Source organism: Chelonoidis abingdonii, chromosome 1, assembly GCF_003597395.2.
Source record: "Chelonoidis abingdonii isolate Lonesome George chromosome 1, CheloAbing_2.0, whole genome shotgun sequence".
Lineage (NCBI taxonomy): Eukaryota > Metazoa > Chordata > Testudines > Testudinidae > Chelonoidis > Chelonoidis abingdonii.
The window spans coordinates 304,261,231-304,288,462 of record NC_133769.1 but is presented as its reverse complement, the minus strand read 5'-3'; the positions used below and the strand labels follow the sequence as shown (position 1 = coordinate 304,288,462).

The 27,232-nt window shown below is 41.8% G+C and overlaps 1 protein-coding gene and 1 long non-coding RNA gene across 4 annotated transcripts in view; one reads left to right on the top strand and one right to left on the bottom strand.

Moving 5' to 3' along the window:
* The window catches only part of LOC142046096 (uncharacterized), a 167,460-nt gene that overhangs the window by 92,658 nt on the left and 47,570 nt on the right, over positions 1-27,232 (top strand). The gene's annotated exons all lie outside the window — the stretch shown is intronic.
* DIAPH3 (diaphanous related formin 3) overlaps positions 18,933-27,232 on the bottom strand; it is a 560,319-nt gene continuing 552,019 nt past the window's right edge. Inside the window, exon 28 of the mRNA XM_075061558.1 lies at positions 18,933-20,499. Coding sequence (XP_074917659.1) covers positions 20,240-20,499 — 260 coding nt within the window. The 3' untranslated portion in view covers positions 18,933-20,239. The remainder of the gene's footprint in view (positions 20,500-27,232) is intronic.

Here is a 27,232-nt window from a genome sequence, read left to right as displayed (position 1 = left end):
TGTAGAAGTGGTACTGTAGCTAGCAGTACTGCCAACCTCCAATGCTCAAGAATCATGGGTCAGTCCCACAAAATTATGAGATTAAAACAAAACAAAATCACGTTGGGTCCTTTTTAATTTCCCCTCTGGTGTTTAAGCCTAGGGAGGGAGAAACGGAGGTCACATCTTTAAGCTTCTTCTCAACTGAGAGGTTTGTAATTTTTTTTAAATGGAAGCAAAGATTCACATTTGTTTACATGACTCCAGGAACTGAAGTTTTAAACCTCCAATGCTTGTTCAGAGTTGGCAACAACACTGCTTTCAAACCCATTCAATGTATCTTGTGTGAATGGACTGAACCAAGTGTATTTTAATTGTTTACTTCTGTCTGCTTATAGTACAAATTTGTAGTGTGTGTGTGAAGGCATTTGTAGTGGTGTTGCGCTGGTGGGCACCAGAGCACAATTTATCCTTAAAAGTCCAATCTTGCAAAGTGTTGTATGTCTGCTGAGAGATGCAGTGCCCTCACCCCACATTGCCCTCTCAGAAGGCGCTGAACAACTTGTAGGATTCAGCCCCAGTTGCTAAATATATTTGAAATGGTTCATCTAGAATTTGGGGGAAGTCCTGCAGATATGTCAACGATCTTAGTGTTTTTTAATTTCAATAAGTCAGATGAATGAGTAGTCTTTGAAAGTGGGCCAGTGTACCTTCAACATAACTTCCTGTTTAATGTTGTCTTAATAACATCTTACATTTATGGAGCATCTTCAGTCCCAAAGTACATGCATATAGCACTGCTGAAATGCAACCAGTTTTGCAGTGGAGGGCAGTCAGCTTACAGTAAAGGGGGGAAAAGAGGGTGAGGAAATATCGGCCAAGGACAATCTACTTTTGTGAGAAGTACCACATGCTCTTTTGTGTCCTTGCAGAATAGACAAGGCCTCATTTTCACAATCTCATACTATAATGGCTTCCCATTATACCCTGAGCAGTGGCTAACAAGGCTACCCACTGTCTTTTCTTTTTAATTACTTGTAGGTTAATGCACCAATGTTAATCCAAAATTATTTGTTTAGATCATGTTTTTTTACACTGGGTGCCTGTTCGGGCCTCTGTCAGTCTCTGTACTTCAAGCACTGATACTACGAATGTTAGTGTCAAAGCAAAAAATATACCTCTACCTATCAGGCAAGTCTGTAATTTACATTTAGATTTCATTTCATTTCTCAGGCAGTGGAAGTTACAGAGCAGAGCACATTTTGGCCTGTAAAGCCTTTTTCAAATAGCTGAAACTGCAGTCTCATCCTCTTTTCAAACCATCAAACATCAGGCGCTGACCCAGTCCCATTAACCAATTACCCACATGTCACACAATTAATCTTTCATTGCAGTTCGATCAAGTTCATTCTCTATCTCCATATGATTCTTTACAATCCCACTGAGTAAAACCTGCACATTTTTTGTCACTGTTCATTTTGCCCTGGCCTGCACTACTTTGATCTGGGAAATGAAAAGACTGTATATGTAACAGATTCATCGGCTGTGTGTGCAGGCTCTTTTTGGGATGACCTGAAGTGATAGGGTGTAAGGCTCCTTTTGGAGCCATTCTGGATTTTCAGGTAGACAGGTATTTTAAAAACAGGCTAAATATATATTTTTATGGTAACTCCTGAATGCAGATGTCACTGATAAAGCGCTCTGGTACCTTGGACTCCCCTAAATGTTTCTGAGAGAGCTGACTGCAGTACTGACCTTTGTCTCTTTCACTTCCCATAATCCCCTAGGCACCTGTGATGGGGTTGGGACTAACCACCGCAGCACCTCCTGCTGGCATGTCTGGGAATTAACTCTGTCCTCTGCAGGGCACCCTCTACAAATGGTGTCCCGTCCGTCATCTGGTCTCTTGTTGGTGTCCAGACCCGTGTTGCTCCCTGCTCAGCAGCATCCTCTTTAGGACATTGCCCTCCGGCAGTGCCCACTGCTCTGGTCTCACCCCCTTCCAGGGGTCTGGTGTTATCAGCAGTCCTCCATCTGCTCCTATTCTAGTGGCCGGATGCAGCTTCAAAATCTAGCCCCTTTGTCACAAGGGCCAGCCACAGCCTGTATCAGGCCACGTTCCTCCTCAGCCAGGTGTAGTACAAGGCTCGGCCCTTTGTCGCAAGGCCTGCACCCTAGGATTTTCCTTGACTGGAGCTCCTTCTGTCCTTCCCCAGCACTGCTCTGTGCAAGGTGCCATCTTTCAGCCCAGGGGCCAGTCCTCCTCCCCTGGCAGCTGGGGAGAGACTGCCTTTCCTCCTGCTAGGCAACCTTTATATAGGGCCTAACCCAACCCTGATTGGCTGCCTCTGTCCTGCCCTGACTGGCCCCTGACAGGCCTCTGTTGATTGGCTGTCAGCCTGAACAGCCTCAAAGGCCTGTTCCAGCCTTATTCTCAGGGGGTGAGGTAGTGCCCAACCCAGTGGTAGATTAATGATTTTGCCGCCCCTAGGCCCTGAAATAATTGTCGCCCCACCCGCCTCTGGCCCCGCCCCGACTCCACTCTTTCCTCACCCCCATTCCAACCCCTTCCCCAAAGTCCCACCCCAACTCCACTCCCTTCCTGCCCCTATTGGATCCCTTCCCCAAATCCCCGCCCCGGCCCCACCTCTTCCCCCAGCGCGCCGCGTCCCCCTTCTCCCCCCTCCCTCCCTTCCCCACAAAACAGCTCTTTCGCAGTGCAAGCACTGGGAGGGAGGGGAGAGAAACAGGACGTCGGAGCACACTCGCAGAGGAGGCGAGCTGGAGCAGGGAAGCTTCTCCGTGGGTGCTAAAATTTGCCGCCCTAGGCCTAGGCCTTGTCTGCCTAGGCAATAATACACCGCTGGCCCCACCACAGCACCCATTCTCCCAGCTGAGGGCCAGATCATTTTCTTTAAGGCGGCAGTCTGGGGGTGGAGGCACCAAAACCATTTTCTGCCCAGGCTGACAAAAGGCCTGGAGCTGCTCCTATCCCAGCATCCTGATGAAGAACTTCTCCAAGGCTGCTCTCTGTCTCCTCTTTTGGATCTGAGCTGCTAATTCCCATGTCAGCTGATCCCGCCCTCTGAGAGAACATCTGCGACAATTGCAGGGCCAAGGTGGAACAGAAAGCACCACAAAGCATAATGGCAAATTGGCCAGCAACCTGCCTGCCCCCAACTGCATTAGAAATCCACTTACCCATTAACCCTGACTTATGCTGTGGGGAGGAAAGTCTCATTTGTGTAACTCTTAACAGCTAGGTCCAATCAAGAAGAAGGATCTGGTTGCAAAATTTTTCCTCCTCTTCCCAGGCCTGTAGGAAAGGGAATACACTAATCTAATGTCTAGAATACCTGCCCCAGATTCGGGTTTGGACAGACCAAGGGGGGAAGTCCACAGGCGAAGGGTTTTGTAGGGAAAGGAGTTCAAATTGTAAGTCATCTTCAGCCCTGCTCCTAGCAATCAGGTGCTTGTACTGAACTCATGAAGGAGCTCTGCATTAACTTGGGCAGGAGAGGACGAGTGTGTGTGTCCTCTACTTATAGAAACACTGCTCCCAAGTGTTTCTCTCCTTAGTGAATCATGTGCAATGAGAGTTTTAATTCTAGTTCTGCTGATAGGCAACGGAGTCTTCTTCAGTTTAAGGACAGAGGCCTGTTTCTCTGGAAAAGAATTTATTTTGCTTCTTGACCTGATGGCACATATATGTAGTTTGCCAGCAGGTCTGTGTACATTTGTTGCTACAAATCATTATTTTTAAATTACATATGTAATTTAAATGTACAGATAAATGATAGTGACATGCCCTTCAGAACTTTCATGAGACAGACTCTTCTTAGCCTACAGGAAATTAAATACTCAAAACTGTGTGACAATGTTAAAGATCAGACTTTTCCATAAAACCAGGGAACTAGAAGTGTCGAAGTTTCCACACAACACATACTTCACCGTGTTGTGTCTATAAGCTGCCAAGCCTCCTGGAATACAATGACATGGAACTTTCCTGTTAGGTATGAAGATATGAGGAAGTGAATTAAAAACAAACTAGCAGATTAAACATTCTGGTATTTTCTTGCTTTTGTGGATTTAGGTTGTCACAGTTCAGGGTATCTGCACCTATATTTGTCCTCAGAGGTCTAGCAGGGCACCCACTCTCAGGCTTCCTGCTCTGCAGCTGTTGCTTCTCTTGGGTGGACTGGAGACTCATGTCTCACTCTCTTCTGACTGGGGTATTTCCAGGCTGTACGGTCCCTGCTTTCGTTGTGTTTTTTCCAGCAAAGACAGCCTGTTTGCTAAATGGACCTGTTTGCTTTTGCTTCAGAGGCTGATAACAGAGTGATTGCTATGGATATGAATTACCACACGGTTTTTTCTAAGCAAGTCTACTTGATTCTTAAGGTAAAAAGCATTACAGAGAAAACTTATTAAAAACAATAAAGGAAACTTCATGCATAGTAATAAGCTTACCAGAGTTCATCCCAACTCTCTCATGGGCTATGGCAAGAACAGTCTTTCAACTCCCCACCCTAGGGGCTTCCTTCTGGTTATAAAGTCATCAGATCTTCAGTTCGGAACCGCTCACCGAGTACTCTATGAGGTTTCAATATGCCAAGCCGTTCCAATCCTCCCCTACAGATTGGGGCCCTCTGTGAACCAGTGGTCTTGTCTGTTTGCTGGATTCAGAAGAAGACTCTGAGTTGGATTAAGCTCAAAATTTCTATCCAAAAATATTTTCTTTGTCTGTTGGTGCCTAAACTCACTCAGCACCTCTGTTTTCAAGATAAGGTTCCCCTCGGTGCCTATGTTTCTGCCTCAGGACATGCTCACTGCTGCCTCACTCCAGGCATCTGGCTGCCTGTCTCCCACCTAAGCCTTAGAAAATTTACAAACCAGGGGAAGATAGGTGTTCAGTTGTCTAACTTGTGTGCAGAGCCTGATCCAGTGGGTGTGCTCAGAGGCTGCGTGTTGGATCATATCCCATTCAAAATCTGGTGGAGTTGGGTGGAGAGCCAGTGTCCACCTTATAACTATTAGCTCAGTGGTTATAGCACTCACCTGGGATGGGATTCTTGCTCTCTCTCTCCCTCTCTGGCACAGTGACTGTTCCACTGTGGATAAATACTTAGTCATTGGACCAGAGCCATAGAGAATGACTCTGCAGTCTTGTGGTGAAGAAACGTTTTGGTCCAATTCCTGTGCTCCCAATTACTCCATTACTTATCCAGCGTGGAACAGCTTCAACAGGAGTGATTGAGGGAAACCTACATCAGAATATCCCATAGCTGGGTGATTCATGTACTCTCCTGAGACATGGAAGCCCCACTTCAAATCCCTTCTGGCAGGGAGGAATTGGATCTCCCACATTCCAGGTGAATGCTCTAATCCAGGGGTAGGCAACCTATGGCATGCGTGCCAAAGGCAGCACGCAAGCTGATTTTCAGTGGCACTCACACTGCCCAGGTCCTGGCCACTGGTCCAGGGTTTCTGCATTTTAATTTAATTTTAAATGAAGTTTCTTAAACATTTTAAAAACCTTATTTACTTTACATATAATAGTTTAAATATCAGAGGGGTAGCCATGTTAGTCTGGATCAGTAAAAGCAGCAAAGAGTTCTGTGGCACCTTATAGACTAACAAATGTATTCCAGCATGAGCTTTTGAGAGTGAATACCCACTTCGTCGGATGCATGTTATATAGTTTAGTTATATATTATAGATTTATAGAAAGAGACCCAAAAATGTTAAAATGTATTACTGACACATAAAACCTTAAATTAGAGTGAATAAATGAAGACTCGGCACAGCACTTCTGAAAGGTTACCAACCCCTGCTCTAATCACTGGGCTAAAAATTATAAGGTGGATGGTGGCAGAACCACTTCTTGCTTCTTGCTGAAACACTCTAGGGATTTAATACCAGGAGAACGTTCACAGTTGAATGTTGCAAATAGAGATAGGCATCAAGTCCAGGCTGCAGGGGCATGCCTATCTCTGTGAGAGGGGTGGGTCTTAGCACACAGCCCTCTTGTTAACATCTCCCATTGCTAGCTTAGGCTTCTCCCTGCCTAATATGCTGTTTTTTGTGAATCCCATTCTGAGATGCCGAAGGCTCTTCATGCATTTTGTAGGGAACCTGAGGGCCTAACTCATGCTTTGTAAATCCGAATGATTTTTTAGGAATCTAAACACACATAACTTATTTTGAGCATCAAGCTCACCGTTATTACTAGTTTTATCCCATATGCGTTCCCAGCTCTAGTATCAGTGCTTTGATGAAAGCTACAGAAAAACCTGAGATCAAGAGAGCAATGTGCCCCTCTTTTAAAGGCTAAAATCTATAGTTGCTGCTATCACAAGTCTCTGCATCTGAAATCCTGGTTTCATCTCAGGATATGGGCTGGGATTTGCCTTTGACATTTCCATCCTGGGTGGCTCTGTTGAAGTGTCAAAAGAAGCATGCTCAAGGGTTTGTCTTCATTAGAAAACTAGGTTGTGTCAGAACACATCCTTGAGGAGTGGTGCCCACTAACATAAACTTGATGATTTTGCAGACAGTGGAGACAAATAGAGTTTAACATTGTGTCAGCTGGTTGTAGTTAACCCTATGACAGTTAACCTGCCGCATGGTACTGCTATCTTCTATTCTATTTTGTGTATATTGTACTCATCATTGTTGTATCTGAGCACCTTCCAGTAGTTCATTAAGCAATGTGATAAACATCTGTCACATATTGTTTGGTCTCTCATCCTCTCCTTAATGGGAGAAGTGTGAGCAGTGGAATGCTTTGTTGTGGTAGGGGTTTTTTGGGAGGTGGGGGATGGGGGTGGGGAAGGGTTGTTTATTTGTTTTTAATATACCTGTTACGTATTAATGTTATATAAGGCAAGGTCAAGGAAATGCACTTTGCACTTGGTGTGGTGAGTATAGTGGTGGTCCTTATTTCATATGGAAGTTCATTCCACAGTCTTGGACTGGCCTCTGAGAAAGTTGTATCTTCCACACAGACGAGCTTTACCCTTATTGTAGAGAGTTCCACTGTGCCAGTGAAGCAAAGTTGTTGACCATGGTCTTCATCCCAGAGCTTTAGGTGATCTTTTGGATACCCTGGCTCCAGGCTACAGAGCACTTTGAAGATAAGGCCTGAGACTTTGACCTTGATTAGAAATTCTATCAGAAACCACTGTAAAGAGTGGAGGACAGGTTTGATGTGCTCATGGTAACTTATTTTGCTGAGGAGACATGCTGCAGCATTCTGTGCTACTTGGAATTTCCTAAGTGCTGAAGAATTTATGTCCAGGTATATAGCGTTGCTGTAATCTAGCCAAGAAATGATGAAGGCATGAATAATTAAGGCCAGGTCATCATCCACTGGGATAGGATGGAGTCTCCTAGCCAACTGGAGATGAGATAAAGCATTACTTAGATGCTGTTGTGTGAAAGCGTAGCGTCAGTGAGAAATCTGGCAGGCTCCCTACGTCTGGAGGGATAACTTCTGTTACAGTAGACTTGAGCGCTATCCAAGGTCTGATTTCAGAACATTTATTACTGGTTAAACAATAGGCAGAAAGAATCCAATATGACTCAGATATGGGGTTACGTTTGCAGAGCTGGCAACTAGAAAATAATCGTTGTACTTTCAGAATGAGCTGACTGGAATTGGAATCAATGAAACAACAAACAGAAGCCCTATGATTCCATTTGTACTGTTGCTTTCCAAGTAGAACCAGTTACTCCATTTAGAGGCCATATCCAATGCCATTGAAGTCAATGGGCCTTGGATCAAACTATATAATGTGCTGTAAGGGTCCAATAATCAAGTCGTAAAGGCCAGACTTAGAGAGCTAGGTTTTGCAGATAAAATAAGAGCATTCTGAGATGGGTCATTGCTCACTGGAGTAGCATTATAATTGTATTTGAACAAAACATCTGTATATTGCCATTATATTACAAACTTATGAAATTTCATCACTGAGCAATGATAAATGTAAACTTTTTCAACCACCTTAAGTCCTCGATGATATTTATAAATAAAAATGCATATTTAGAACAGACAATCACATACAGGGAAAGTCTCAACTAAACATCCTCAGAATGTAATTTGCATAAAAGTGGTTGCTATTAAAAAGTCACACTTACCAACAGTTACTGTACAATGGTATCTGAATTACTGCAGTTAGATCCTACTGTAAATAGAATGAAACAATGCGTCTGTAGGAAATGTTCATTTTTAAATCATGACCTATTAGGTAACATTGAAAAGTCAAAGTAGGTGGATGCCTTGGTTAGTTAGAAAGAGCACTATACTTTGTCTTGTCAAGACCAGTCAGAGGTCAGGTTGTCTTGCCAGGAAAATGTCCTAAGAGAAATATTTTATTTTACATTGTCAGCACACTAGGGAATGGTTTCACTCAAGTCACCTTTGTCTATTTTATGCATTAGGGCCTGATCCTGCAAGGTTCCACTCACTTTCAGCTCTCACTAAGTTCTGTAGAAGAGGAAAGTGCCAAGTATTTTTAGGAGGTGTTCAGCAGTTTAGGATGGGCCTTTAGTCTGGCCATTTGTGTTTACATAATAAATTTGTATTCCAAGTTTAGAAATGGGGCAGGTCAATTCTTTGAGACAGTGTGTTGGGATTGTGCTAACCCAGGAGCTCCAGACCTGCCTACTAGATGGTGAATTAGGGACTGAGTTGAAGCGTCAACACTGAATTTCCTTGTTTTATCCTTCTAAGCCAGATTCAACTTTATTTGAACATAGTATATTTACTAGTAAAGATATCAATAAGAGAAGGGTAGGCAGTGATCCTGCACAACCTTTCCTAGTAAGGGTTTAATTTTGTTCTTGACTGCTGAATTTGATATTAGTATCCTGGTGCTATTGAATTCAAACAGTTTATTAGTTTATGCAGTTTGTCTTTGTAGAAAGATTTACTGTACCACGGGTCTTCTGAGAAAAATAACAACTTCTGAGCCTTCTTCAGGGAGTTTTGTAGTCAAGGAATAGAAAATTGTCTTTCAAAGCTGAAGTTAATGAGAGATCATCCTGTTATATATTGAGTAAAACACTCTATTCACTTCAGTAAGGGACAGAGAAAATCTGCAGTCTGCCTGCTGTTCTTCTGTGTCATCCGGAAGTTTCAACGGTATAATCCCATGTGGATTTGCAGACGGGAACCTGTTACACCTCAAGTGAAAAACATCTGTCACTACTATGGATAATATTGCATCTCATTTTCCATAATGTCAATGGATTCAAAGATAATCAAGATATTATTCATATCTTATTTACAATGGTATTTCAGGACAGAATGACTAAATGTGACAAACTACACAGTAGCAACATCACATTTGTATTTGCCTAAGCATTTCTAATATAGTATTCAGGCCCCTTGGAAATTCATTTAGTTTATCAATTCTGGAGTAAAAGGAGACAAACTCTTCCCCATTTTTCATTTCAAGCCACTTTTTAAGATGCCTCAACCTCAATGGCAGTTCCAGGAGGAATGTTGGTGGGTCAAGTTCTAGGTCAGGGGTCAGCAACCTCTGGCACGTGGCTCACCAGGGTAAGCACCCTGGTGGGCTGGACCAGGTTGTTTATCTGCTGCATCCGCAGGTTCGGCCAATTGCGGCTCCCACTGGCTGTGGTTTGCCGCTTCAGGCCAATGGAGGCGGCGGGAAGCTGTGGCCAGCACATCCCTCGGGCCACACCACTTCCTGCGGCCCGCCATTGGCCTGGAATGGCAAACCACATCCAGTGGAAACTGCAATTGGCCAAACCTGCGGACGCAGCAGGTAAACAAACTGGCCCTGCCCACCAGGGTGCTTACCCTGGTGAGCTGCGTGCCAGAGGTTGCTGACCGCTGTTCTAGGTTGATTACTGGGAGAAGACCTGTGTGAAATTGATGGGTCTTTCATTGTACTCTGAAGGTGAAGGTCCAACTTGTATTTCCATCCCTTAATAGAAAGTACAGTTCAATAGAAAAATCTGATTTATACATTGTTATAATTGCCGTTTGTATATTACTTAATGGAAGGTATGTAGTTCCACTGTATACAAGTCTTCAAATTGAAATGCAACAAATTAAGCAAAGTTTTTACTGAGATCATTTTTATATTGACAGTTAGAATGTGAGGCTTATGCAGCGTAGTCTAGACATTTCAATTCAAAGTTGAACAAAGCATAATGAAGCCTGGCTTAAATGAAGGATGAAGGCTTCTTTTGCATTTGTATATCACACTGACTCAGCATAATTTGAGAGATAGTGTGTTATAAGTGGTGTTATCTTGGTACCATAGAGTACCACAAGGATGAAGTCATTTGCTGCCATCTCGACCTTTATAGCATATTGGAAAATAAAAATGCACCCGGGAGACAGTAGTGTCCTTTTGTATAGTTAATACAGCCCTGAAGAATAGGTGTTATTGAGACCCCATGACAGGACCATTATCTTTTTGGGAAGTCTGGACTAGATTCAGCTTCCTCCAGAATCTGAAATTACACTCCTAAGTCACTCATAAGTGAGTGGGAAATGATGAAGAACATTGCTGGTTCCGAGTACTGCCCATACAACACTCCCTGTCTCAGTCACTTTTGGTACCAAGATCCTAGAATGTAGGGTTCTCTAGCCTGGCACTATAGAAATATAATCACGGTGTTGGTGCACCTCAGACTTCTTGTTTCTGATCCTGTACCCATCAAAGAACTTTATTTAGTGGGAGCAAGACATTTTTGAATCAAAGGAACAGTGGTCTGAGTGGATCTGAACCTTTAAGACAAAGCATTCTTAGTTTTTATGGTGCCTTATATTTATTTCTTTTGTCCTTCCCCCACCCTTTTCAACAGGATTGCCAGTATAAGGATATTCTGATGTATATCTTTCAATACATAAGACACCTGTGGCCATACTAAGCCTGGATCACCTATCATCATTTCCTTTATGACCTTTAAAGATGTGAGATGAGACTATTTTCCCCCCCAGTTGCTTCATTCTGCTCTAGATGCAATTTCAAGTCCCCGAAGTGAAATCAACTTGCACATTAATCAACTCACTTCCCAGCCTCCTCACTTCTATGTCTTCTTATAGCTGTTGGCTGTCTAATATAATGCAGATTTAAAAACAGGGGCCTGTTACTCTTTCAGAATACATTTTGCTGTGATATCAACAATGGAATAAGTTTGTTTAGATGAAAAGGACCATTTCTGTTTTGCTGAAGCTAAATAGTTTATCTGCCTTTAAGAAGATTGAATTCAGGTTTTATATTTCTGTGGTACATAGAACTGATATAGCATATAATAACCCGATCAATCTATTGTGTGCTATTATCAGAAAATTGATTGTCCCTTAGTAACTCTTTGGTGTACAAAAAATAGGCTACATGGATCAAAAAAAATCAGAAGCTGCATTACCAAAAGAAATATGTATACAAACAGGAATAAAATGTACTAAAAGAACATAACATCTATCTCTGTGATTGAAGGGGAAAATATTCCATACCAAATAGCTCTGGAGACTGTGCAATTGCAACTGGTGTTGTATTGTACTGGAATTCTGTCTGGGTATTATTTAAAAATAAAATATAGAGACAGTCTTAATCTTGAATACTGTGGTTAGTCTAAAATAAACACTGGAAAGTATAATGTAGAAAGTGTTTTGAGTAGTGGGGAGATGCGCTTGCTTTGCATATGCCAAGATAATTTAATGCAGATTGACTAATTAATTTAATAACAGATGTTCACCATAGAATTTCTTAAACATAGGGGTCTTAGCATAAGTAATTACTTAGAATTGATAAAAAATTGAAAGTCTAATTAAATTTTTTTCTTTCATAAACTTGAAACAATTTATAAGACCTTGAATTGTCAGTTATTTTTCTGCTGTATTTTTTCTGTAGCTAGGTTCTATAAAATTCACATGCACCGTATTAAAAAAAAAAGTGGATTAATACAAGTGTTTTTTATTCTAGAGAAAGAAGTGTAGGTGCATAACTGAACAATTTCTGGTTGCCCTGGCTGCTTATAATTTTTTAGTTGCCTTAGTTCAATGTTTGACTCTTGCTTGTTGCCTTTATAGTCAACTGTCATTTTGCAGCATAAAAAATGGAGGTTGACAGAATTAAAACTAGGGCCTATGTATTAGAAATGGACCAGGAAGTAGCTTTAGCAGTGAAATTTGAAAGAGAAGGAGAGGATGGGAATGCCTCAGATCAGTCAATATTGATTCCTTCAGCTGAGAAAGGCGTGGTATTGACTGGGATCAGAATGAGACATGTGCATTCTCCTTCAAAACCATATTAAGTAAGACTTTTTATGGGTAAAATGATGACAGTTGTGAATGGGTTGTTAGAATAACTCTAACTGGGCTTTAGACACCTCACTGCCACTTTAGACTTCTGCTACACCCATCTTGTCTGGCATTTTTGACTGACTAGGTTATGTGGTGCTCTAATCAGGGCACTGTTTTTTGTGAATGGATCCTAATTTGGGGCTGTGGCTTCCACTAGGCAGAAGGACACCAAAATGTTAGGTGTTGCACAGCTGAGGCTAAAGCCATCTCTACACTACAGAGTTAAGTTAGAGTGACGATCATAAACCACTATAATTACATCATAGATTATTAGGGTTGGAAGGGACCTCAGAAGATCATCTAGTCCAACCCCTCCTCAACGGGGGACCAATTCCCAATTAAATCCCCAAATAGCCCCCTCAAGGATTGAACTAACAACCCCGGGTTTAACAGGCCAATGCTCAAACCACTGAGCTATCCGTTCCCTCCTTGTGTTGGTAGAGTGTGTCCACAGTTGATGCTCTAGCACCAACAGGGAGAGCAATGCACTGTGGTAGGTATTACACTGTCAAATTGCTGCCTTCTGTCACTAGGCATTCTGGGAATGGATCGCAATGCAGCATGAGGGCAGGCTCACTGCCCCATGATGCAATTTTCTCCATGACATCATTCCATAGGCTTCTATATTTCACACCATTTTTCAACTGCTCCTGTAAACTTTGTGCACACCATCTCTGCCTGAAAGCATGGCTCCTGCACTGCTCACCAGTCTTGTGATGAGTGTTATGAACATAACGCGGCTGAACCTGCAGTATCTAATGAGCTGCAAATCTAAACAGGAATCTATGCTGCCTGTTTGCTGTATGCCCAGGAAAGAAACAATTTAAGACTGATTTTGGCATTCACAAAGCAGCTGCACATGGTGGACCTTCAGTACTGGTCTTGGGAAACAAACACTGAGTGGGTGGGATCAGATTGTGATGCATGTATCGGATGATGAGTGGTGGTGCAGAACTTTTGGATGCGCAAAACCACCTTCCTGGAACTCTGGGCAAAGCTCGCCCCCTCCTTTGCGGTGCAAAGACACCAAAATGAGAGATGCCCTCATGATGGAAAAGCATGTGGCAATCGCTGTCTGGAAGCTGGCAACTCCAGACTACTACCAGTGAGTCACGAATCAGTTTGGAATTGATACATCCACTGTGGGGGTTATGGTGATGTTAAATGTGCAGGGCCATTTATCACCTCCTGCTATGAAGGCCTATGACTCTGGGCAGTGTGCAGGAAATAGAGGATGGCTTTGTGACAATGGGATTCCTTAACTGTGGTAAGGCATTAGATGGCACACACATCCCAATTTTGGCCCCAGACCATCTTGCAATGGAGTATATCAACAGAAAGGGCTACTTCTCTATGGTATTGCAGCCATTGGTGGAGCACCATAGTCGTTTCACTGATGTCAATGTGGAGTGGTCATGGAAGGTGCATGATGCATGCATCTTCAGGAACACCAGCCTATATAGAAAGCTGCATGCAGGGACTTTCTTTGGAGACCAGAAGATTACAATAGGGGATGTGGAAATGCCCACAGTGATCCTGGGAGACCCAGCTTGCCCCTTACTCAAGTGGCTCATGAAGCTTTATGCCAGAAACCTTAACAGCAGCAAGGAGCGCTTCAACAACAGGTTCAGCAGGTGCAGAATGACCACTGAATGTGCATTTGGCAAATTAAAGGGTTGCTGGCACTTCCTTTTTGGTAAGTTAAAACTCAGTGGGGAAAATATTCCCATGGTCATAGCAGCCTGCCAAGGGGGACAGTTTCCCTAGGAGTAGGAGTGAGGTGAGGTGGATTGCCAGCCACCAGGGCTATTAGAGAGGTTCAGTGGGGAGCTATTAGAATCAGGGGGGCTTTGAAGCAGCATTTTGACAATGAGCCCCAGTAATGTGTCTTTCTGTAATGCACTGCTGCCTTGAATGACTCTTGTAATGATTGCTGCCTGAGCATTAATTATAGTCCGCAAATGTGCCGATTGGCACTGTGTATGAATTTCTGCGGCAACCAGTGTGTGTAGAATACATAAAAAGAATCATTGTATTTCTAACACTAACATTTTATTTAACAGCAATACACAGATTTCCATTTCTTACAAGGGACATGACACTGAGCAGCAGTGAGCCAACGAGGCTCTCACAGTTGTGTCTAAGCCCAGCTGTCATTATGGGGCATGTTCGTCAGGGTGTATTGTGATGGGCCGGGAATATGCAAATAAAGTATGTGGGGAGCTTGGGGATGGCATGGAACACAGTTCTGTATGGGCTGCAGGAGGAGGAGTTGTGCATGGATATGTTCTAGCTGTAGCACAATGAGGGACCTGAGCTTTATTATCCCTCCTGCCTCTGTCTCCTCTCTTGGCTATCCATTTTTAGTTTGTGGTCTCTCTGCAGCTAGTGAGCACAGTGCATGATCAGACGATTGCAGCACTTCTCAAAACGTGTCCTCCTTACTCCTCCTCGTTTGCCTCTTTATCTGACAGACATGCTTCACCTCAGTGTGTAGGAGCTGGCCCTCAAGGACATATCTGCAGGAGGAAAAGAAACAATACAGAGAGTCAGTGTTGTGAATGCACTCACAGTGTTGAATTATAAAAGTTACATATTCCTCTTTCTTACTTTACTCTTGGTAAGCAGGCAGCATTGTAAGACCACTAAACATGGTGAGTTCAGCTCAGGGGAGGAAGGTGTAAGATGAGAGAAAGGGTCTGGGTGGTTCCAGAAAAAGATCAGTACAAGTGCCTAGGGACATATTTTGAATGCTGACACTGTTTTGCACAGGTGGAGTTGATTGAAGCCAATATCTCACTACTGAGGGTAACTGAGAATGCAAGGGTGCATCTCCTGTGTCTGTGTGGTTTCAGACTGGATCTGTATGATGCTTAGCCTGTGTGCTGCTTTGGTTCCTGCAGACATAACTGCTGATTGGCATGGCAAAGTTTTCTACAACGGGAAGAAACAAAGCAGCTCTGCCAGAGAACCTTCAGCAGAGGAGTGTAGAGTGTCTTCAGGAATTTCCTTTATGGAGGATTCCTGGGAAATCCCATTGTGCATTAACAAACTTTTCTGCAGGGTCTCCACTGCATAGCTGCACAGGAGAATAAGACACAGCTGCAAACAGTACCTCGTGTTGTTAATTTCTCTCCCATGTGCACCATGTAATAAAATAAAGGACACCTCTACCTCATATAACAGGGGTTGGCAACCTTTCAGAAGTGCTGTGCCGAGTCTTCATTTATTCACTCTAATTTAAGGTTTCACGTTCCAGTAATACATTTTAATGTTTTTAGAAGGTCTCTTTCTATAAGTAAGTCTATAATATAGAACTAAACTGTTGTTGTATGGAAAGTAAATAAGGTTTTTAAAATGTTTAAGAAGCTTCATTTAAAATTAAATTAAAATGCAGAGCACACCGGTCCGGTGGCCAGGACGTGGGCAGTGTGAGTGCCACTGAAAATCAGCTTGCTTGCTGCCTTTGGCACGCATGCCATAGGTTGTCTACCCCTGTCATATAACTATGCAATATCAAAGCAAAATGAGTACTTACTGGAGCTTCCCTTTCCTGCTTCAGGCACAACAGAGCTGGGACTGGCTAGACCACTCTGAAGTCTAAAAGTGGTCCTAGTGTACCACCGGATGACCCTGTTGCCTGTCCTAAGACCTCCTTGTCCACCACTTTGTCCTCGGGGTTGACAATGCTGCATCCAGTCCCCCTGATATATTCATGGGACTTTTGGTGAGGAACATGGGGTTGCCACTGAGGATGGCATACAGCAGCTTGTAAAAGTGGAATGTTTTTGGCGACGGTTGGCCTCCCTTGCCTTCTGGTATGCCTGCCTCAGCTCCTTGATCTTAGCAGGCACTGCTGCATGTCCCTTTCGTGCCCCTTCTCCTCCATACCATGAGCAATCTGGTCATAGGTGTCAAAGTTCCTAGGGCTAGCTCATAGCTACACCAGAACTGTACAGCCTCCTCTCCTCACAGACCCAGCTCCTCCAGGGTACATTAGTTGGGCATGTTTGCTGCAGAAAGCCGGCATGGTCAGCCAGGAAGATGCTATGTGAACTTTCCATGCCAAGCACACAGGAAGTGGAATTTCAAAAATTTCCAGGGCTTTAAAGGGAGGGTACACTGCCTGTGTACCTAGCTGCAGGTCAGCGGAGTTGAAACTGCTGACCAGAGCGGTCATGATGGGCATTGTGGGACACTTCCTGGAGGCCATTTAGTATGACATAAGCAAACACAGTTTACTACTGCACAGTTTGCTACTGACACTGCGTTGTTCTAACTTCATCGCAAAAAGCTGTGTGCTGCTCAGCGAGGTGGTTTTATCATGTCAGTGTAGTAGGAGCATTAAATTGGCGGGAGGAGCACTGCAGTGTGTACATATCCACTCTTGTCGATGAAACCTAAGTTTTGTTGAGAAAACTGTGTAGTGTAGACAAGGTTTAAGTCCCCTTCATGGAACTAATCCACAGTGAATATGCCACTAAAGGTATCCTGGGATGGTGATATGAACAGTTAATCCCTTCGTGCCTTTCCCTGTTCTCAAGTGGAATGACAACAATGATGAAGTTAGCCCTCTGACACAACAATACAAGTGGAAATGAACTACTTCTAACACTGTACGGTATACATTCAGACAATGTAGTAATCATGTTTTCTCTCCTGAGTCCGATGAAAAGGCATAATAGAAAAATGTGAGGGACTGGATAGGTGGAGGTGGTGGAAGCTCCACTTTAAAATTTTATTGCAAAACAGGGTCCTTAACTCATGCTAATCAATAGCACACAAACTGTACCAAAGTAGGGATCTGTTGAATGGCTCTCTAACAATCATCAATCTTTCAATTTTCCTGCTTTTTCTGGAGTCATGTAGATGCAAATAATTTACAGCTCCAAGAGCTTCCTCTATATGGGCTTGGTTTGCAAGAAGTGAACTGTAAAAATTACCATGTATTTGGAAAACTCCAATTACACCAAACCCCACTGGTATGTTATAATCTGTTGGTTTGAGCAACAGACTGTGCACCAAAAACTATTATTGACAGTGAATCTAAGATCACTACTATAATACAACCAGTCGTGCCAGAGTGCGCCATGATTTTTTAAAAAATACACCCCCAGCCCGCCCCAAAAAAGAAAGAAACTAACTCGTTGCTGCTGTACTATTGGTTGTTGAAAGCCTAATATTTCTAATGCATAATATGAAGCCACAGAAAGTCAATGGCAGTTTCTGTTTTTCAGTCATATTTACATTTATCTGAGTAAAACGTGTCATTTTTGAAAAATCATATTGTATGCCAAACTAAATGTTACCATGGCAAAAGTTATAAACAGACACTCTAGAGCCTAAACATTTGCTTAACTATAAAGTAAATAGGTATTTGTTTAAGTAGAGGGATGAAACACAGAGCAAAATGTACTGCCATCTAGAACTATTTGGGTCATCTGGTTTAACTGGACAATTCTAATTTAGCTGACTTATGATGGTATGAAACAAAGAGTCATTGAGAAAATAAATGCGAACTATTTACTCAAAGCTGAAAAGTTGCTAGCCGTAAAGGTGAAGGATAAGCAAAAATGTTTTTTTGTTTGTTTGAAAGTTGGAAGCTACTGTACAGCTACCAGTTCTCTGATCATTAAAAATTCAGCTATGGTTTGCTAAGTCATATTATCTTGCCAAAATTTTAAACTTTACATAAAATAAAGACTGATAAGAGGTAAAAGGAATAATTTGGTCTCCATCCTCGATGAGTGCTGTGTCCATCTGGAACGTACTGAATTGTGTCAGTTTTCTGGTGTGGGCTATTACCGACTAATTCAAATGAAGAAACTGATTTTGCTCAGGCACATGAATTTATATTTGAATCTCCATGCAAAAGGTCATTGCTGTAATATTTCAGCTGCAGTTCTCCAGTACTACTATTCTCTACACCCAATCTTTATTATTATGGTTAGTTTTGGGGGTTTTTTTGGTCCTATTTTTAGCAGCATAAGCCATCTAAAGATTAGTGAGACTTTCTTTCCCCCCCATCACAAGTTTTGTTTATATTCGTGAAAGTGTCTTGGTGACCTGTCTACTTAAGTCTGTCAAAAGTAGAATTTTTTTTTTATTCTTATATAGTAAATATCATACATGAATGTCTGTTCCAATGAGTCTTAAATTCATCCCTTACCCATAAAGATCTAGTCTTAGGATAAGTGGAGGTGATGGGTATTAAATCCTGATAACTGGGGAGGAGCACGGGGCTTTGCAACCCTAATAATCAGGTGTGGGTGGATATGAAATTCATCTCAACATGAATTTGGTATTCTAGTCCATTCTTTGGACTAGTAGCTGCTGTCCATTCACTATGTATTAAACACTGATCCTATGGCTCTTCCACACTAACTGGAGCCAGCAAAAAGTGCTTCCTCAACGTGATTACTCCTTCCATGGTTCTTAAGTGGCACTGAAGCTCTGGCAAACTGAAATCCAAAGTCTGGTAGGATTTTCCTGTATCTGATCTCTTCTTACGCCTTACATTCATTTTTACTAAAGTGGGGAGCATAACTAGAGGGTATAATGATAGTTTCAGCACCCCCTGAACCATAAGACTAATTCCTGTGATGAATAAAAAACATTCCATGCCCCAAAACAGGCCAGTTTCAGAGTTCTAATTAATTAACTTTATTTTTTGCAGGAAATAAGAAGGCAACTTAAACAAGTAAATAAAAAGCACCAGAGCTTTGAAACATTGGTTTCATTTAACTGACTCATTTATAAAGAAAAAAAGAGTATTTGGAAGAGAGAGATTAGTCACTGAATACATTCTGATTAGTAGGTACTTGAAATTAAAGACCAAATGTCCTAATAGTAGCTACCAAGTTGATAGTATAGGTAGCAAGTTTTTTTCATGGTGATGTGCAATTAATAAATGTTAGTGTACATGTAACAGTGTACAATGACTTGTGTCAAAATGGAGATGCAATTATCTGTGAGATTCCTCCTGTGCCAGCAAATGAGATTGTACATGCTATTGCTAAATGAGTTTGTTGAAAACCAATTGTAGAAGTCTCTGCCATTAGGTGTTCTTTATATTATTATTGCAATATTATGTTTACTCACGCAAAAATAATGAAAAATTATTTTGGTAGCTACTTATAAAATAAGAAGCTTCTATCCTACATGCACAATTGCAACATTGTATTCATAGAACTTTTGTACATTGGTTTTATACAATCATCCAAAAAAGTTTAACAGCAATGAAATATCAGTCATACATAAAATACATTTCTTGCATAGATGTAAGTTTCTGTTCATGTTACCATTTAGCTAATGCATAAACGATTCAACATTCTTTGGTGTTCTTATTTAGATTAAAGTGAATTAAAACATGGCTATGAGAAATTTACATAGTATACATTTTCCTCCATAAGCATTTAATATGATACAATAATGAACTTCCGTAGGTGCTAAAAATTATACTGCAGGTGATACATAGAAATAAAACAGAAAAATATACAGGTTGGTTCTGCAGCTTTTTATTAGTCCTAGATAATGACCAAACATAATGGTTTAAAACTATTTAAAAATGTATTGTGTGTTGTGGAGAAAAGTTCTCATAACATTGTGTTCAGAAGTCTGGATACTAAAATAATTGTTTCTTGGGGTAATTCAGCATCTGTTGCTCCAGATACATTAGAACAGATTGTCGGTAGGTAGAAATACGTACAAACCTTCTTATAGTTATGCATAAACCATGGACTCAAATTCATAGGCAAAGCATTACACATTTGTATTTTAGATATAAAGTATGTGAAGTTTGGAATATAGAAGTGTGTAAATGTCAGTCATGAAAAATAAATGCGTATTTTAAAAATGTAGCAGCTTATTATAACTTGTCTTTAGTGATTGCTTAATCAGTTTTATAGGATTAATTTACAATGCGCGTAATCTTGCCAGCAAAGCCTCTACTTCAGGAACAACTTCTCCTTTGGAAGCAGAGCCAACAAGCTCCATTTCCTTTTCTCTGTTGCTTTCTCCATCGTAGGCCTCCTTTCTTCCAACAGCCTTGCTCCTTGCTATAGAGGTATTAGCTTCCATGTCATAATTAAACTCCTTGGTGATTGGAGTCCTTGTAAAGTTGAAACTGATACTGTGGTTTGAATGCGACTTTTCTAGATGTGCTTTCTGGTTCTCTGTAGAAGAGAAGAAAATAAAAGTTTCATCTCATTCACCAACAGAACCCTACAGACAACTATATACAGGAAACCCATGGATCACCACTCTTATATCCACAGACAGAGCAAATACCCCAGATACACCAAGAAATCTTATCTACAGCGATGCACTCAGTTACTATAGAAAATGCTCTGAGGAGAAAGTCCAGGACACATGCCTTAACATACTAAAACCTGCCTTCACTAAACAAGTGAAGCATCAGTGAAGAAGAAGCAGTGAAGCAGATTCACCAGCAGAACCGGCTTTGATACAGAATCCCCCCCACACACCTTGTTATCACTTAGCACAACACATGGAACCCATATAGGGTATCATCATACAATTACAACCCATACTTGATGGGGACCACATCCTGAAAGAAATCGTTCCTGAACCCCCTCTTCTGGCATTCAAATAACCCTCCCAACATCGCCAAACTCATAATCAGAAGCTATCTCCTCACAGACCAGGATCCATCAACTGAAAGCAGCACCAGACCCTGCCATAAACATAAGATGCGAAACCTGCAGCTAAACATCCACTGCTACAATGATCAATAATCTCCATAGCACCCTTTTCCAGATGAATGGGTCTTACTCATGTCTGTCACATGTGGTGTACCTCATCCAGTGCATCAAATACCCCAAGTGTGTGGGGGAAATCAGACTATTGCTATGCTCTCCAATGAACTCAGATAAAAATTATGAAAGACAAAAATACCCTATCACTTGTGGGGGGACATGCTTCACAAAAATGATCATTCCACATCTGATCTCTCAGTCCTCGTCCTCATAGGAAACCCGCAAAATACCTTCAAAAGGTGAGCCTCAGAGCTTAAATTCATACCTCTTCTAGACATTAGAAATCATTGACTCAGCAGAGAGACTAGGTTTACGTCTCATTACAATAATCTGTAACCACTAACTCTCCTTTGACCTGTGACTGCTGAAGTGTTAATTGCCCACTTCATTTTGAATGGTTTCCTGCAACTTATCTCTTTATGTTTAACAATTTGTTCCACCTTGTCCTTGTAATCTGTGACACTCTGATTACCTTTCCGAGACCTGAAGAAGAGATCAGTGGAACTCAAAAGCTTGCCTTTTTTACCAGCTGAAGTTGGTCCAATAAAAGATATTACATCACCCACCTTGTGTCTTTTTTTATATATATATATATATATAATTTAGAATTTGTCAGACAGATTTTTAAAATGTTAAATAAATCAAAATTGTATTGTAATTTAATCATTCAAGATAATCTACTTTCGTTCCTTTCTGGTCTCTTTGTGGCTATGTACAACTAAGTGACAGCGAGCTTGACTAATCTCACCAGCTGTAAGAATGAGTTGCGCTGGCTGATGAATAAATGGCTCTGCCTGATTGACTTTCCCAAAGAGGACTAGACAAATTTACTTTTTTTTCCCCCTAAATCAAGTGACTCTTCCATCTACCAGCCTTTTGAGTGATCCCTCTCATAGATCTTATACTTTTTAAAAACAAGCATACTCAATATTCATGTAACCTTGAACGAGGCTTGAAAATGGCTTCAACAAACTTGACATGACATTTAAAGTTTTTTGGTTATTCGCTGAAAGATGTTCCATCATCCCAATAGTAATGACTTTGGAGCACAGGCAGTCACTCATGACAGTGTGTTTTATGTGAGTGCTGAAAATTCCTACCGAAAACAGCTCGTACATTCCAAGGCAGCTGTTGAAGATATTTACTGCACTGTCATTCCCTGACCAGGGGCTCACAGTGATGGATGAGTATTTTACACACTATCTTGGACCATCTCAACGAATTTTATTAGTATGATCACCTTTTGGCTGTTGGAAGAAAATAAATACCCTCCTTTCTCCTTCGATATCAGATGGCCAATTGTTACTTAAAATCTAATAGAGCTGCAGTTTTCACTTAGCTGAACAGTTAAGCTCTATTTTTTATATATATATATATATAGTATGTTGGAAATAACACAATAATCCACATGACTATAGTTGCACACATTGAGTCTCCCTGTAACACATAAGGCCAAAAGAAAAGAGCTTTCGGCAAGTGAGACCATGCATACACATACATTATATACAATTTAAAATAATTGTAGTATTTACATATTTATATATATTGCTCCATTTAATATTTTTATGTAATAAGTGTATTATAATGAATCTGCACACATCTCTGGGGGCTTTAAGATGCTGTAGGACTACATTGTCTATATCGATATACAGAGTGCCCCTAACCTTTGCTGCTGTTCATATTCTGTTGGTCAAAAAGATGATGGGGGTGGGGGGGAATGGGGGAAGAGAAGGAACCTGTAATTTTCTGAAACTTTCTTTCTTTCTTTTTCTTAGGAGATGTTAGGGCTAGATATATGCTGGCCTGCAAACACTAAAGAATGAAGTTGGGATTTTCAGAAGAGCCTACATGTATTAGGCACTCCTTTGAAAACTGCAGCCTGAGGTCCAATTTTCTCAGAGTATGTCTACACTACGAGGTTACTCCGATTTTACATAAACCGGTTTTGTAAAACAGATTGTATAAAGTCGAGTGCACATGGCCACACTAAGCACATTAATTTGGTGGTGTGCGTCCATGTACCGAGGCTAGCGTCGATTTCTGGAGCGTTGCACTGTGGGTAGCTATCCCGCAGCTATCCCATAGTTCCCGCAGTCTCCCCCGCCCACTGGAATTCTGGGTTGAGATCCCAATGCATGATGGTGCAAAAACAGTGTAGTGGGTGATTCTGGGTAAATGTCATCACTCAATCCTTCCTCCGTGAAAGCAATGGCAGACAATCATTTTGCGCCCTTTTTCCCCTGGATTGTCCTGGCAGACACCATAGCATGGCAACCACGGAGCCTGTTTTGCCTTTTGTCACTGTCACTGTATGTGTACTGGATGCTGCTGACAGAGGCGGTACTGCAGTGCTACACAGCAGCATTCATTTGCCTTTGCAATGTAGCAGAGACGGTTGCCATCCCTATTGTACCGTCTGCCATGCCATTGTAAATTGGCAATGAGATGATGATTATCAGTCATTCTGTACTGTCTGGTGCTGTCATGGGTGCTCCTGGCTGGCCTCGCTGAGGTTGGCCGGGGGCGCATGGACAAAAATGGGAATGACTCTCCGGGTCATTCCCTTATGTTTTGTCTAAAAATAGAGTCAGTCCTGCCTAGAATAGGGGGTAAGTGTACTAGAGAACCAGAGAGCACAGCTGCTCTGGGTCAGAGCCCCAGATATCCTGCAGAAATGATGAGCTGCATGCCATTCTAAGGGGTGCCCCTGCAACAAACCCACCCCCTGCTCCCCCAACCCTCCTGGGCTACCATGGCAGTGTCCCCCCATTTGTGTGATGAAGTAATAATGAATGCAGGACTAAGAAACACTGACATTTTAGTGAGATAAAATGAGGGGGAGGAAGCCTCCAGCTGCTCTGATAGTCCAGGCAGGACACTAAAAGTGTGGCAAGGGAGAGGAGCCCAGCCTCCCGCTGCTATGATAGTCCAGGCAGTACAGAATCTTTTATTTAGACATACAAATAAGCTTAGTGAACATGTGAACTCTGACCTTGGTCTCTTACAATGCTGCAAACAAAGGACTTTAAAACAATGAGGCCCTGTTTCAGTGAAAGATTTAGGCATAAATTTATGTCCCATTGACTTCACTGGAGAATGAGCTGTCTGTAATGATCAGTTCCAAACAACAATGGTAGAGCTGAAAATGCCTGTCTCTCCCAGATTTAAAGGCTTCTGATACGTCTCACAGATACTTTTCAATAAGAGAGTGAACCAACTCTAGGAAATCCAAAGATGGCTTGAGAAGGTATGTCCTGGGTTAGGGAGCTAAGTGGAAGATATGCTGAACTTTCCAAAGCTGGAGAATGGTATATTTGAAAGACCTATATCTGTCACCCGTTAATACAATGGTCCAGATCCACAAAGGAACTTAGGTATCTAAAACTCAGATTTAGGTGCCATCGTGGTTCACAAAACCACCACTAAGCTGCCACCTAACCACAGGTGACTAAACTCACTAATTTTTGCTGTAAAAGCCCCCTAGGGGCCTACGTTTCTGCCTCTGGCATGCGTACTGCTGCTTCATGTGCATTGCATCCTCCTCTCCCCCTCCTACCTTGCCATTTTGCATCAAGTGGGTATGCACCACTGCTGTTCTTGTCAGAAATGGTTTTGATGCCTGATTTCAGATGTCTGTGGATCTCAAGCAGGGATAGGCACCTCCCCCCTAGGGAGGCTGGCAACTAAGTCCAAGCAAGAGGAACAGGGTTGAGGACAGACCTGTCTTGTTGGAATCTGCTATTGGTTAGGTGACTCCCTGCCTAGTATGCTGGCTTTTGTGGATCCCAGTCTCAGTTGCCTCTCTCTCCCTGTGCATTGTATAGGGAGCTTAGATACCTAATCAAGGGTTTGTGGATTACATTGGATGGCAGGGTGCCTAAAAGTTAGGTGTTGCAACACTGAATGTCAGATCCCCAAAGTCCCTCTATGGACCTGGGCCTAATCTAGATTTTTTTTGGACATTAGGTTTGAAATGTTGAAAGTCAACTATGGGTTTTAACTCCATGAATGACATTAATTTTAATGAAACGTGTGGCTAAATCTACTAGTTGTCTTTTATCATTTGAAAATTGAAGTTAATCTGATTTGTGTGGTCATATCTCCTACTCCTCTTTGAAAATCTCAGTTTAGCTAGGTCCTGAGTTTATAGTTTTCCACTTCTGCATCACACCACAATATTCTTCAACTATTTTATATGGATATTTCTTAGATAATCTAGTCACAGCTCTAGCCTTTTTTGTCAATATTCTGCAGTTACAGTGCACAACTTCCTCAGTTTAATCAAGCTCCTCCCAACCAGTCTCAGCGAGACAGAAAAAAGGACATTGAAAAATATTGTCCCTTCCTCCAATGCCAAATAATTAGGGTTTGTACAATGCCTTAAAGTTCAGCAGATTCTGTCTATGCTAGATGAAGTGGTTGGACTGAGTTCCAGAATCAGAGAGACCCATAGAGATCATCCCACCAGTAGTCCTTATTTTATAGTAAGGGAGCTCCAGCCCTCATATCATCCGTGGCATGAGGAAAGAGGTGGTCTCCAGTAGGTATGTTCCAGGCCATTTACAGCTTTTATAATAAGTCAAAAACAATGCCTTCAATTGTATCTAGAAACCAATAGGCAGCTATTGAGGATCATAGAGCAAACAATTTTGTTAACTTTCAGTTAAGGTTGCTGAGCAGCTTCAAAGAGAAGGCATGCATATCTGTTTAAGAAATTCTGATAATACCCTTATCACCTAATTCAAACAGAAACATTTTCAATAGCCGACACCCAAACAAACTTAACTCTGCTCCTAGAATTGTGTTACTTTCTAAGGGCTCACTCTAAACTCCCACAGAAAATAATAGCATCCCACCCCCCCTTTTTTATTTTAATGGATGTTGCCCAGGTCTTTTAAATAAAGTTTGGATAATAGAGTGTATATGTGTTTTATTTGCTCAGCAGTGTCAAATTTGATGGTTATTACACAAGTAGTTCCTGTTTAATGTAACGGCTCTATTTTAATGATGGGTGTAAGTTATGTTTATATATTTAGCTTTGTCTCTAATGTTTTGTCTAATTAAGTATATATAGAATTATTTCTCTCAGCAGGAAAAGAGTGCTCTTGGGAGATGCTCATATACATCAGTGATGGATCCTCAAGAGGAATCAGAGAGATTCATTTAGGTAGTATTGAAATGCTAAAGTGTCTGATTTTTGTGGATTGTGTATGCTTGTTTGAGTAACTACACTTTTACAACATTGCTATGAATAAGAGCAGGGTATTAACGTATCAGGCGCTAATTCTCAGATCTGTTAAGTCTACTGTGTGCATTTTCCCAAGAGCAAACAAGACTTAAACTAGGTGGCTCCCCTAGAACAGAGGAATCCTCCAGAAGCTAGAGTCTACACCGACACCTCTAACTTTGGTTGCTGCTTTAGAGTATGTTTACACTTGGAGCTGGAGGTATGATTCCCAATGCACACAGAGGTACCCTGAGCTATTGTGCTAAAAAATAGTAGCGTAGTTGCATAGCATGGGCAGCACGAGTGGTGGCATGGGCTAGTCTCTCCCAGCACAAACCAGTCTGGACCCCATGGCTATATACTGGGGAGGGCTAACTCACGCTGCCACCACTCACCACTGCCTATGTTACACCGGCTACACGGATATTTTTAGTGCGTTAGCTCGAGCAGAGCTAGCACAGGTACCTCTGTGCAAGCTGGAAATCACGCCCCCCAGCTCTGAGTGTAGCTGTAGCTTTAGTGAGTGTGAGTAGGCCCTCTCTGAAGCCTGTTAAACCCTAGCTGACAGAATGGCTGCTAATGTATACCACACCTGAGACCAGGCTGTCTGTATGCACAGACACTTAAATTGTGCCTTCTTTCAGCTGTGCCCAAGGTTTAATGGTTAGTCACAACTGGGAATCTGGACTTTTGTGGAATATTGTGTGATGAATGGATAATATTCAGTTACACTTTGTAACTAGCGTGAGTGTTTGTGTTTCACTAAATTATTTAGGCATTGGACTGTTTCAATGTGAAGGTCTGTGTGTGTAAATAGGGTGTTAAGGTTCGTCTCAAGTGTACTTTAAACTGTAGAAATCATAACCTAATTATATGTTTCAGTGAGTTTTTTTTTTTTTTACA